Raw genomic sequence first — 12,897 nt, 5'->3', positions numbered from 1 at the left:
CCTCTCTTCCAAGGACATAATGGGAATTGCAGTCAGACCCTCCCACATCTCGCCCCCCGCCCGCTACATACGAACTCCCACAGCTCCTTTCCCGCCAAATCTCTGCGTAAACCCTAGAGAGAGAAACTGCGAGCGCGCGCGCGGGCGAGAGAGAGAGAGGGCGATGGAGGAGGAAATCAAAGCCATGTTCAACGAGAGCGGCTTCACGCTCGACGAAGCGGAAGAAGAGGAGGTACTCCGCAAATGTAAGACCTTTTGACTTCCTATTCGACGCATTTACCGCTGCGATCTGTTCGAGACTTGCGTTCAAAATCTGGCGCTGACAGATTCGATCTCGCTTGATCAGGCTTCACGTTCTGCATCAATTACAAGCTCAGCCCGTCGGATCTTGTATCGAGCTGGGACGTTTACTACCTCAACAGGTATACTCTCGTCAATTTCCATCGCTTCCTCTGTCACTGTAACTAAACGGATCTAGCAAGTGAAGCAGTTTTGCTTGAGGTTTTTCTTTCTCTTTTCCCCCTCTTTTAACCCTCAGATAGAGAGCTCTGGCAAAGGGCAATATCGATTAGACCAGAGCTAATTGTCGTCGTCTGTTGTTTACCTAATAAGCGTGCTCGTTTTCTCCGGCTCCGGCTCCGGCTCAGTTGGCTGGGGTCTCTGTCTTCTTCGTTGTTTGATTGACCCGTCATCCTAGCCACGGTTATCAGCTCGAGTGTTACAATATCTTGGGGAGCATGCTGTATCTTACTGAATACTGATTCGTGTTGGAGTTTTGTGAATTCTGTTTCTTAAGCGGTGTGGCTCTTGAATCACATGGCAGGCTACTTACCGAGTCGACGGTGCAAAATGCTGAAATGGACGGGTTTTTGCTTCACCTGCAAAATGAGGTCAAAGAGGCAGTTATCAAGGAGGAGCCGAATTTGCATGTTTACTCGAGCAAAGATGTGGACATGTGAGCTTTGTTTAGGCTTTTTGTTATCTTTTTCCCGATGACTCATCGGATGATGACCTATTGTGAGCAAATGTCAAGATCTTACATTGAAGCAATGGCATGAGGGAAATCTTTTAGACTGAGAGTTCCTGGGGAATATTAATATTGATTTCATTTTGGTTTCTGTAGTAAAAGGGCTTGGTGATGTAGGGTCAGCATCTCATTTCTTGTCAGAGGAGGATCAGAGAAATTGTACTTAGCTAATTTCAGTTGATCACATTTTTTTTTTGGCTTGATGCTGCTCCCTGCACTCTTATCTAGTACTGTTGTTGTCGAAATACTTTTCTCTGTTTTGCAAATTTGCTCGTGACATTCCTTACATGCAGGATTTTGAATAATGAAGATGAATATTCAAAAGAAGATGACATCGGCACTCCAACACATAGATCCAATCTCTCTCCCGAGCAGTCTGATCCAATGCATCAAACAAGTGGGAAGGCTTATTCTTCTGGGAAAGCATCAACACTTATCACGCCTTTTGGGCAACGAACAGAAAAGTTTGTTGTGAGATTCAGCATTAATCGCCAGTCGGGGGGAGAAAATGGGAAAATGGAACACGATGTTGAGAGTTCGGAGGATGATTTTATCAAGAAAGTACAACCTCACAAGAGATGTTCCTTGGCAATTAATGGAACAAAGCCAGAACCTGGTTGCAGATTTATGTATGATAGAACTGAAGACAGAGTTAGTACTATTTTTCATGGCATGAAACCACTCCCAAGTCTCCATTCATTCTATACAACTGACCATTTCCATTCTTGTAATGCAGTTTAACGCACTTGAAAACCGTATTAAAAGACATGAAAGTGCTCTTGTTGCTTCTGGCCTCTACGAGGAACCAGTAGATCCAACTCTTGCTTCACAGGTGATTTGGCTTCCCAGAAAACTTCCCCTCTTTCCATTTGTATTCATAAGACAAAAATGGTCCATATTTTTTTTTTTTTGGTCCAAAAAAAATGGTCCATATTTATTGGTTCACAGTTGATGTGAACTACTGATTTTTTTAGCCTATATAGATGTTGATAATGGCTATTACTGCCCGTCTCTCGATTTCTTTTCTCTCTTTTTTACAATGCATTGATAGTATTCTCTGGTCTCAGAAAAGCATATTTTCTGTTGGCATGATCTGTTGCGACGGAGAAGGCCACTTGAATGATAAGTCCATCCTGTTGCAAAGCAGGTATTACAGTTTGAATTATCCTACTTATCTGAAGCAGTATCTTATCAGTACTCTGACAGGAAGTTAATTTATGCTGCCTTTCTTCAATAAAAGAATAATTAGAGAAGTAGTTTAGTTCAGATCTGTTAAGCTCATGGTCTCAAGGGGCTGTAAGATGTAGGGCATTCCTTATCCAGTTATGATGCTCTTCCATTGGTTTAAGTATGCTTTGAGTGATCTCTTTGGTATCATAATGAATTGTTGTTTCTCGCTGAATATCCGTGACAGCGTTGAGCACTCCAGTGGGCAATGTGTCCGCCTGGACTTACAGAGATTGGGCCAGTTTTCCATTTTCCCGGGCCAGGTAGGAGGGAAAGAAACAGCGTATAGATGTAAGCAATACCATTTCAGTGTATGTTTGTTGCATAAATCAAGGACCTCCTCATTTTTGACAGATAGTAGGAGTTGAAGGCAACAATCCTAGCGGACACTGTCTAATTGCATCCAAAATAATAGAATCTGTCCCTGTGAATGCTTTGGCTGATGTGTTTCCTCCTCCGGCAAAGAAGCAAGCTCTAGAACAGGAAATTGCATCCACTGATCCAGCTTCTTCATCCCAAGAACTCTCAGTGGTGCGTAAATTGGGAGTTTTTCATATCTATCTTAATATCTTGATCATCTGGTGCCATTTGACATTTCTTCTGCTTGTATTTCTTTTATCTCCTTTTTTGTGCATTTTAAATCTCCACCTGAAGCACTACCATATCCACAGTCCTAGCGCTTTGGACTACATGGTGAAACAAAGAAAAGAATTACTTGGAATGACTTGTAATCATGCATTGAGAAAGTCTGAAATCTTCGACTTAAATGTTAAATCGGAAAGATAAGAGTGGCATAGATTGGATTTGATAGCACGTTCCATGCGATCTTCTCTCGCAAGAAGATATGGGCTTTCTGGTAGAAGTGAGGTCATAATAAAAAGGGGACTGGAGACCAAATTAGCTATGAGCTGGAAAATATAAAAGCAGAACTTGAGTATATGAATCTTATAAAGGATATGGTTCTGGTGTACTGAAAATTGCATTATGACCTCAGACACATCTATCCAATCACATCAGGAAGAAAAGACAAGTAATTCTACTTTTCAATTCATGCACATGCCATCTATCAAAGCAGTGTTGAACTCACTATGCTTGTTACTAAAAGAACAAGGGAATTGGCGCATCTTGCTAGCTTAGGTGCTTAACAACTTACCTGGGAAAGCTATTTTGGTTTGAGGAGAAACTTCTTACCTGCATACTTTCCTCATCATGGGATAATATTGATAGTGAAAGAGCTCCCTTTGGAAAGGAGGCGGAAACGCCAAAACCATCTCTTTTACATTGCAAATGGTGACGATACCTTTTGGCATTGTCATCCATAATGATGTGCCATCACTTGTGGAATTTCTAGGCTACCAGTGCGTGATGCAATCATAGTCAAAGTTTTCCACTGTGCAAAGCAAAGGAAGAATGTGCTGTTTTAGGCAATTCCACTGAAATGCTGTTCAACAGGAATGAACAAGCATTTGAGTTGCAGGGGTTACCACACTCCCTTGCCCTTCAAGCCAACCCTTTTTGCTCATCAAAGGAAGGGCACTTGTTTCTGCTAGATTGCAGCCCTCCATCCCACATGGAAATTGCCGACAGATCACTCTCACAAGTTGAACTTTCGAGTTGTTAGAGTCACATAAACTGCTTAACAATGGATATGCTTGGCAGGCTAAGAGTGCTGTTTAATTTTGTAGCTAATCAATGATGCTTATGTTATTTGAACAGATTATTGCAGCAGGTCCTTTTACTACGACAGACAATTTGTTCTTTGAGCCTCTTACCGAGCTGCTTGCGTATGCAAGAAGAAAGATGCCCCAGTTGCTTGTACTGGTGAGTTAACTGTTAATGTGTAAAAAATTCCACTTCAATAGGGAAAAAGGATAGGCAAAATCATGTTTTGATTGAGCTCGATTTATTTCAGCTCGGGCCATTTGTTGATGCGGAACACCCTGAGGTTAGGAGAGGAAGTATTGACATGACCTTTGATGACATATTTCACCAGGGAATCGTAGGAAAGGTACTTAGCAAAAGGACTGATGGAGCTTGAATGTTCATTGTTCCTTTTTATCTCACCTTGGCATTTCATCCTTCAGTTGCAGGATTACGTGGAGTATCTGGGTGATGCTGCCCGTGTAGTTCTTGTGCCATCCATACGGGATGCCAACCATGACTTTGTTTTCCCTCAGGTGATTATCGGCATACTGAAGTGTTGATTGGCTATAGCTTGTCTTCTTCGTTTGTTTCTCTTCTAAATTACCTGCCCCTGTGTTTGCAGCCTGGCTTTGATATTTTGCCTTTGGGTATCAAGCATCAGGTACATTTTCAGAAGCTCATTTATGGTACAACCATATGAGGATCTATGCTTGACAATTTGTGTTCATTCTCTCATGTAAATTGGTTCTTTATCCCAGATCACCAGTCTTACAAATCCAGGGACTTTCGAAGCAAATGAGGTGAATACTGAACCGTCAATGATGGAAAGATTGTTCATAGTCGCAGTTGATGCCTGTAGCTGTGGGTTTTAGATGCTTTAAGATATGTACCAGAGGCTGTACCTTAACAATTTGACATTTTAGGTCAAGGTAGGGTGTTGCACTGTGGACGTCCTGAAACAGCTTAGTGGAGAGGAGACGTCAAGAAATCCAAAAGATGGCATACCAAGTGATCGAATGAGTAGACTGGCATACCACATTCTTAGTCAGCGCAGGTACCAACTGAAAAGCGAGAAGTTTTCTCAAAAGCTTTCCTAGACTAAAAATGTAATTTTAGGTTGGTTGTGCATATCAATAACTTGTGATATCTTTTGGGCAGCTTCTATCCTCTATTTCCACCAGCAGAAGGCATTCCTTTGGATCTTTCACTTGCTCCAGAAGCTCTTCATTTCTCTTTGGTTCCAAATGTCCTCATCCTTCCTTCGGACATGAAGTACTTTGTTAAGGTGACCTATCCTTGCTTATTCCAGTGTTCTCACTGGAAGATCTCAACAAGCTGTTCCTTTCAAATTTCAATGTTGATATTCTATATGAGATGAATATTAGTTTACACGTATCCGTTGTTTAGAAGTGAAAATGATAAGGTTAACGCTCTTAGGTGGTGCCTCTGGGTGGAAGGATTGAAGGAGAACCGCAGGCGAAGTGCATTTGCATAAATCCGGGAAGATTAGCGAAGGGTGAAGGTGGAGGGACATTTGTGGAGCTCAATTACCGAGGAACTCCTGACAGTGCAAGTGCTTCTGTCATCGGGATTTAATCTTCTCATCAGGAGAACTGTTGCTTTTAACACAACTCCAAGATCGTATAAGAGGAAGCTGCAGGTGTAAGCATGGTAAATTTATGGCTTGAAATACCCCCTTCCGGTGAGCTGGGCTTTCTGAACTCCTTGAACTTGTGCGGTAGATATGGAACCCAGCGCTAGAGCAGAAGAAGAGGGACACAGCAATTGGATGGAGGTGGGCATAGACATACCAGGTTCGTTCCCATGTCAGAGATGATGCCAATCTTATGTAGCTTTTAACAGCAAGTTTCTTTTATTTCCTGATGATTACTGCAAGTTCGTTTTTAACTCTTCCATTCCTCTGCCTGTGCATGTCATTATAATTTGGGTAAATACTTAAAGCCACTTAGATGAGAAAATCAGTGACTGGATCATAGCAGATATCAAATTCAACCCTACTTTGCAAAACGTAGAAATCTTCGAATTAATCAATTGCAAACAAGAGAGAAATGCTGTTTAAACATGTACAGCTGCCCTTCGGCACCGTGACTACTCCTTACTGGAACACCAAAGAGCAGTCTTAAAAAGAAATTCGCAATCCACAGACTGACTTGTGACTAACCCCATGTCTAATTCTTGTAAAATTCAATTGGAGAAACTAAGTAATTACAGCATTAACGACAATCCTGACGCGTTGTGTACATGTACACTTCTTGATTTCCAATTAATCCTATCCGAAACCCCATTCAATCTTGTATGTACTCAGAAGAACATCAAGACTCCCAGCCTTCTTACCCATCCTTTTTCTGCGCATCGAAGCTCCACTGATCCCGGAACCAGTTTTTCCAGTTATTCAGGATCCAGAGCAAGCTCACCAAAATCCCACTCCCCATGATCACAACCCAAGACACCCAAGCCCACTTGGGTATCGAATCCTCCACATCCTCCATCGAGTAGTACATGACCAGGTCGCACAGGTAGGCTGGCGCGACCACGCCCCGCACCACCGTGTAGAAGGCGAAGAAGATCGGGGATATGAAGCGGAAGAACCGCCTGGCAAAGGGCGCCTCGGCTTTCCGGGCCTTGGCGAGGCTCCAGGTGTTCTGGCAGGGGCTGGTGACCTCGGCGAGGATGAGGAGGAGGAGGATCGCGTGGGCGCCGTGGGCGACGACGTAGCGGCAGGTGAGGAGGACGAAGAGGGTGACGAGGTGGTGGACGATGAAGAGGACGTCGTTGGGGAAGAAGACGAGGTAGTGGATGAGGTCGATGAGGAAGTAGGCGACGCTGAACTCGAGGACGGCGTCATGGAGGGGCGTGTTTGGGGAGGAGTAGGCGGCCCGGTGCCACGGCGGCGAACCGCGGGTGGCGATCGCGGCTGTGACCGCGGCCGGGGTGCCGTGGACGAGGGAGGTGAAGCAGCTGGAGGCGAAGGGGCGGCCCCGCGAGCCCCAGCGGCCGAAGAGGAGGAAGTAGCTGAAGAGGTAGACCAGGAGGAATGCGAGGAAGAAGGTCTGGAGCGTCGCCCAGGGAGAAATTGCTGCTAATAATTCCATGACACGAGAGAGAGAGAGTCCGCGTGTGTTTTGCAGGCGTTGACCTGAGAAGCAGAAGTGGGAGGAGGAGGAAGAAGAAGAAGAAATGGAATGGGAGGTTGGACCCGAAGTTGGGGGAGTGTTTTGTTGCTGAAGATTGTGGTTTTTGGAATGGCGTGGAAGTTTCGGCTGTGTCTGAATGAAGGAGCGTCGAAGGAAGGAAGGTGGTTTCGTCGTTGCCGAGTGACGACGTCGGGATCGGAATTTTGGGGAATCGGATATTTGGACGGCGTGGTACTTTCGTCTTATTCGGTTTTCACTCGCTTTACTCGCTCTTTGGGTCTTCTTGGGCCCTAATTGTGACTCGCGGTTTACCCACTCTGATGACGTCAGCGCACGTCATTCATACAAAGTAAAAACTGAGTCTATGCGAGAACTCCTCCTTTAAGAGCACCCGATGGACAAAACATTTGGCGTGACAATCCTTCAATATGTTCAGTTAAATCGTACACAAAAAGATTGCGGGCACGAATGAAAATTTACTTATCGGGTAAATCTCGTGTGGCTTTCGAATTGGGAGTCACCAACTTTCATCCCCAGTTGACGTGGCGAGGAGGGGGATGAAGGGGTTTCCGAGAGGTTGAGAGCGCCCTTCGCTTATTGGCCACAGACGGGCGACGATGCACGTCACTAGTTAGACTCTGTAATACGATATATTCCTGAGGCCTTCATCGGATATTCTGATGATGCACTCATCCTAGGCCTAGGTTAAATCAAACCTCCAATAATCTTGGTCTGGCCCACCCGAAACATTATTTTTTAACACCCAATTTTTCCTACACAAGTTTAACTTTGCTTCCCTTTTTTGTATTTCTGGCCACCAACGATCGATATTTAGAATCACGACTTTAGCGCGAACAAGACCCTCGGACTTTACACAATATTAAACACATTCGTCTGTCTGTATGCAGATAACCACACTCGATTTCTGCAACCTGAGAAACGGCAATTTTGTTTCCTAAGCAGTCAATCCAAATGTTTGGCTTACTTTGTTTTCGTAAAGATGACTTTACTAGTCTTTACCCATCTGGCAATGCATAGTTTGGTCTGATAAGAAAGTGAATCATATAAAAGGATGAGAAAGGATCCTGTCCCCTCCTGTCTTAATCTGTCAGTTTGAAAATCTGCATACCGGGCAAGTCCCTTTTTCTTTCTATTAGGGTACTCAGAGAACGATAAGATTCGTTAGTCAAGATGATCAAAGACTTTCGTCATTACATACAAGTAACCAATCCATCGTGAAACGAACGCTTCACTAGCCTGTACGGTTGGTCTCCGGTAAAACTCTCTCTCAAACAATCATTCGCCCAGACCATAGTGCAAAAATGTTCCAAGGAGCGGTCGCATTGTCGCCAATGATTTTGGCCACTTTGCTTGCCCGTGGTGAACTGGGTCTCATCATGAAGCACAAGCCGAAGAGGCAACGGATACAACGAAAGTCAACTGGAATTTAGTCAAATGATGTTTCAGATCCGTGTGAAATAATACTATATTTGGATGTGAAAACGAAAAACACAAATTTAAAAAAAAAAATGAGAATCAACAGGAAATACATAGCAATTAGCAAAGCTCCACTTTAGCCACGAGTTCTGAATGATTCCACCCCGAAATGTATTGTTGTCTAGACAACTCTCGTCTTGGTGACACTCTTCTCTGCTATTCTAAAAGGGCACTGTGTTAATCCTTTTATTGTCTTTGTCCTAATCGCCAAAACTATCTGAGGCTGCTGTTACTATGAAGCATGGCAAATTCTCATTGCATCCTGGAGGCATTCTTAAACTCAAAGCTTTGTTTGGACTACATCGAAAGGCAATATCAGTGATCTACATTACCATTCCGCCATCGATTGTGAACACCTGCAAATGGGGGGGAAAAGTAAATATCTAGCTGAGAACTTATGTGCATAAAAGAAAACGAGAGATGACAGCAACGATAAAACATTAGATCAGGCCCTCCTAAGAGACGCTAAATATCAAACACCATCACACCAAACCTAAAAATTTAAAGCCAATACAGATTATGCGCGTTTTAGCTTTCTACAACAAGCCATACCTACGCTTAAAGCTTGCACCTAAGAAAAACATGCAAATATTAGACTTTACCTGTCCAGTGATGTAACTGGCTGCAGGATTGATGGCCAGGAATTCCACAAGTCCAGCTACTTCTTCTGGCTGACCGTACCTCCCTGGATATGCAACAGACACGATCACTATCAGCCTTAAATATCCCAACACGTTATCTCGATCCCTCGGATCCTTGTATTCATTAGCATGTTGTTTTTATTAATGATCAGAAGATGGTGAATGAAGAGTTCATCATCTTTGTTGAACTCCTGAAGGCCTTAACAAGTATGATGAGCTGCTGTATCAAGCTGAAAAAAGTAAGTAGGTCCTTTTTACAGCAATAACCAGCAGGCAACCGGATTGACTCAAAAGCAAATCAGAGCCACTTATTATGAAGTCTATCGAATTGTCTCACCTAAAGAAAATGCCTAAACAAATAACATGTGTCGACCTTACGCAACAGACGGTCTCTTTGCATATCTCACCTAAAGGAATTGTCTCCAAGATTTTCTTCTCCATATCTTCCCCAAGTTTCGCAGTCATATCAGATGCAATGAATCCTGGAGCTACAGCATTAACCTAGAACATTTCCCGTTAGATGCAAACAGAAGTACCCAATGGAAGTAGTTTAATATGGTAAACAAGATGGAAAACTGACGTTTATGTTTCTGCTAGCATATTCTTTGGCAACACTTTTTGTTAGACCAATAACCCCTGCTTTAGCGGCACTGTAGTTGGCCTGCCCGACATTACCAACCAGACCAACAACGGATGCTATATTGACTATCCTTCCCTGCAAAACAGATTTTTGAATGGGATTGGACAAATATAACCTCATTGAAGCACGTCAACTTTACTGTACTTAAACGCTGGGTCATAGAAATTAAGCATAACTAATGTGCTAAAACTCAGCATAACAAAGAATTCAAAGATGGAAATGCCGTGTTACCTTTTTCTTCTTCATCATGATTTTAGCTGCCGCCTGCATACCATACAGGTTCTCAGTTCTGTATTAGAGGAACCGTAAACTTTTTTTCTCTGATTTAAAAGGAAAAATTGGAACACATACCTGAGTGCACAGGAATACACCAGTAAGATTAAGATCGATAACATCTTGCCACTGAGATATCTTCATTCTCATTAACAAGCCATCCCGAGTAATTCCTGAAAGCATGATGCATGTTATATAGCAATTAACACATAGATCAATAATTCCATATTGACAGCTACCAGTCACCTGCATTGTTTATTAAAACATCAATCGTTCCCCATGCATCAACAGCCTGCACATGAAACAACCATGCAGCATAAGAAGTCATAACAATAGCATCAAAATTAAGCAAAGATAGCACCCACCCCACCAAAAGAAAACCAAAGAAGAAACAACATGAGAAACTTGGCTTACAGTTTTGATCATAGCTTCCACATCAGCTTCTTTTGAAACATCTCCTCCAAATGTAAGAGCTTGACCACCACATGCCTCTATCTACAAATGCAAATGCAAGTTAAAGGCAGATTAATATTGACTTCAGAACCAAAAAAGATGCCAGCAGCTTTCTCAACCGAATCACCAATCAGTTGCAATATCGAATCCAATTATTTTACTTTGAGCAGATTATGAAGTTTCCCTTTTGATATTCCATGAACTATCAAGAGCAGTCCACAAAATCAAAATACCAGAACAAGAATCAGTAGGAATTGACATCCATACATCAGAAAGAGGAGGAAGTTATTACAGTATGCATGATTTACCTCCTTTGAAACTTCCTCAGCCTCCCGTGATGACCTAGCGTAATTAACCAGTACCTACAATAGGTTGAGAACAAGAAGACCATTCAGAATGATAATAGGCAATAGGAATGATAGGCAAAAGAAATTCTCAAAGGAGTTTAGATAAAGACAGATAAGAAGTGAAAGTATTTCCGAACCTTGCAGCCTGCTTTTCCCAATGACAGAGCAATTGCTCTACCAATACCTCGAGATGCTCCAGTCACAACAACTACAGGGGAATCTACATTTTGTGCATCTGCAGTGCTTGCTTTTTCAGCAGTGGCAACTTGAGCTCTGACACCTGCATATACCTTTATACTCACCAAATCTGCTCTCCAGCAATAACCAGCCAATCCTCCTATAGAAACTCGAAAAGGGCTCGCTACTTCTATGCAATAGTAGGGGTACATGCACCATCTACCTGATGCTCTTCCAATATGTGTTGTTAGTGGACCTTAGGAGGTATTGCATGTTTCTTTGTCTTTTCTCATGACACTAAAATCTTCCATTCTCATCTTATACTAATTTATCAAAGCCAAACAAACAGGCTATTCTAATAAGTTTCCAGAAGTATCTCAAAACAACTGTTTTTGTATCCACAGTGGATTAATTCTGTTGCAAATTATAGAGTGGGGTAGACGCTCCTACCAGATACTAAGCAAATAAGCAAAAAGTTGAAACTAATATACAAAAACTCAAGGGTTAAGTTCACTTTTGGTTGCCTAACTCGTTTGATTATTGCAATTGGGTCCTCAGACATTTCTTTTAGCAAGCCCTCTGATTTACTTGATTTGTGCAATCAAGTCCTCAGTTTGCTTACTTGGTGCAATTGACCCCTTTCATCATCCGCTATTAGCAACTCCATCCAAAAGTGAACATTCCACCAAACTAAAAGAGGGACCTAACAAAAGTACCTACTAGTTAGATAGAAACATAAATCTTCAATTTGTCAGAGAACCACAGCATAATGAGTGCCAATGATTTAAGTTAATTTACTTAGATCAAGCAGCCTTCCTGTAACACTCTTCTCGATGCTCCGGATCTTATTTCCATCTAGCAAACTTCTCAAGTTCCACAATGACACTTAAAGTTTTCCTAGTCTGAACTATGAAAACAAGTCATTAGCTCACTCATTTACGCTGCAAGTAACATAGTTTTCCCCCAAGCTATCTCAATCCACTTGCGAGTTGCAACCGAAGAATATCTGATCCTTTGCTTCAGTGAGACAATCCCAAAACCAAAAAGCACTGTAAGGCATTATCGCTAAAATTCCAACTAACCCACAACAACCATCATATGAACCCTCACTTCTTGCAATATCTTGCACTAGCAGTAGCAGTATATTCTTTTGGAAATGCATTAACAGAAAAATCAGACACCATCGATCCAAACTTCTAATCACCCCCTGAAATTGCTTTTATGAAAGCGCGAAGCTAATCACCTGACGTGCGACAGCCTATTTTACCTCAGCTGTTTCCTTTAGGTACCGGTAAAAAGCAATCAATCAGAGCGGATAACGAAAACTTAGGATTAAGCAAACGCCATCAAAAGGAACCGCAGCGAAACTGCACATAAGCACGAACAGCACCGCAGTCGAAAGAGCATGATCGATCATTACCAGGAGCAGCAGACAAGCTTCGCGACTCGCATTGAAGACCTGGAAAAGTCCGGAGCTGACGAGATCCGACTCCGCCGAAGGGCGTAGACAGCTGCCGCAAGAAGGAGAGCCTCGGCTTGGCCGAAACTCCGGATGATCCGAAGGCGACGACGTTCGACGCGGAAGCGGCAGAAGCGGCCATTAGAGATCCGGCGAGTCTCCGGAGGGCGAGAATGGAAGAGGAAGAAGGAGGACGCGCAGCGAAAAGCGAAGCCAGAAATGCGAAAAGCGCTGAGCGATGCTATAGGAAGAGGAAGAAGAGAGAGAGAGAAGAAATGGCGCTGGCTTTGGGAGTTTCTTGAGTGCTGTTCGTTAGTGAGGGCGATGGAAACGAAGAGCACCTTTGTGGTGAGTCTC

At 43.0% G+C, this 12,897-nt stretch overlaps 2 protein-coding genes across 2 annotated transcripts; one reads left to right on the top strand and one right to left on the bottom strand.

Annotated features, from left to right (window-relative positions):
* Window positions 1–6: 6 nt before the first annotated feature.
* Window positions 7–5,835, top strand: LOC115749345 (DNA polymerase alpha subunit B). The gene is made up of 16 exons (XM_030686108.2): window positions 7–245; window positions 347–422; window positions 824–955; window positions 1,321–1,678; window positions 1,764–1,859; window positions 2,095–2,174; window positions 2,442–2,517; window positions 2,609–2,785; window positions 3,971–4,075; window positions 4,167–4,262; window positions 4,339–4,431; window positions 4,521–4,559; window positions 4,657–4,698; window positions 4,822–4,952; window positions 5,057–5,183; window positions 5,336–5,835. The coding sequence occupies exons 1-16, from the start codon at window positions 20–22 to the stop codon at window positions 5,492–5,494; spliced, it is 2,013 nt and encodes a 670-aa protein (XP_030541968.2). The 5' UTR covers window positions 7–19; the 3' UTR covers window positions 5,495–5,835.
* Window positions 5,836–8,481: 2,646 nt separating this feature from the next.
* Window positions 8,482–12,897, bottom strand: LOC115749348 (3-oxoacyl-[acyl-carrier-protein] reductase 4-like). Its single transcript, XM_048279963.1, has 12 exons — window positions 12,502–12,897; window positions 11,042–11,184; window positions 10,866–10,919; window positions 10,519–10,599; window positions 10,351–10,396; window positions 10,183–10,277; window positions 10,063–10,095; window positions 9,772–9,906; window positions 9,599–9,692; window positions 9,153–9,235; window positions 8,790–8,906; window positions 8,482–8,667 (listed from the first exon to the last, which is right to left on the bottom strand). Exons 1-11 carry the CDS (start codon window positions 12,680–12,682, stop codon window positions 8,874–8,876), a joined length of 978 nt encoding a protein of 325 aa, XP_048135920.1. The 5' UTR covers window positions 12,683–12,897; the 3' UTR covers window positions 8,482–8,667; window positions 8,790–8,873.

This window comes from Rhodamnia argentea, chromosome 6, assembly GCF_020921035.1.
Source record: "Rhodamnia argentea isolate NSW1041297 chromosome 6, ASM2092103v1, whole genome shotgun sequence".
Taxonomy (NCBI): domain Eukaryota; kingdom Viridiplantae; phylum Streptophyta; class Magnoliopsida; order Myrtales; family Myrtaceae; genus Rhodamnia; species Rhodamnia argentea.
The sequence above is the reverse complement of the archived record's forward strand: the minus strand, read 5'-3'. Positions and strand labels throughout refer to the sequence as shown.

Excerpts from the sequence above, each read along its gene's own strand:
- LOC115749345 (XM_030686108.2), top strand. The coding sequence starts at position 20 with ATGGGAATTGCAGTCAGACCCTCCCACATCTCGCCCCCCGCCCGCTAC. Across the intron at positions 4,560-4,656 it reads CTTTGGGTATCAAGCATCAG|ATCACCAGTCTTACAAATCC; the intron begins GTACATTTTCAG and ends TCTTTATCCCAG. Across the intron at positions 4,953-5,056 it reads CACATTCTTAGTCAGCGCAG|CTTCTATCCTCTATTTCCAC; the intron begins GTACCAACTGAA and ends TCTTTTGGGCAG.
- LOC115749348 (XM_048279963.1), bottom strand. The coding sequence starts at position 12,682 with ATGGCCGCTTCTGCCGCTTCCGCGTCGAACGTCGTCGCCTTCGGATCA. Across the intron at positions 10,920-11,041 it reads TGGGAAAAGCAGGCTGCAAG|GTACTGGTTAATTACGCTAG; the intron begins GTTCGGAAATAC and ends AACCTATTGTAG. Across the intron at positions 10,278-10,350 it reads TGTTTTAATAAACAATGCAG|GAATTACTCGGGATGGCTTG; the intron begins GTGACTGGTAGC and ends TCATGCTTTCAG.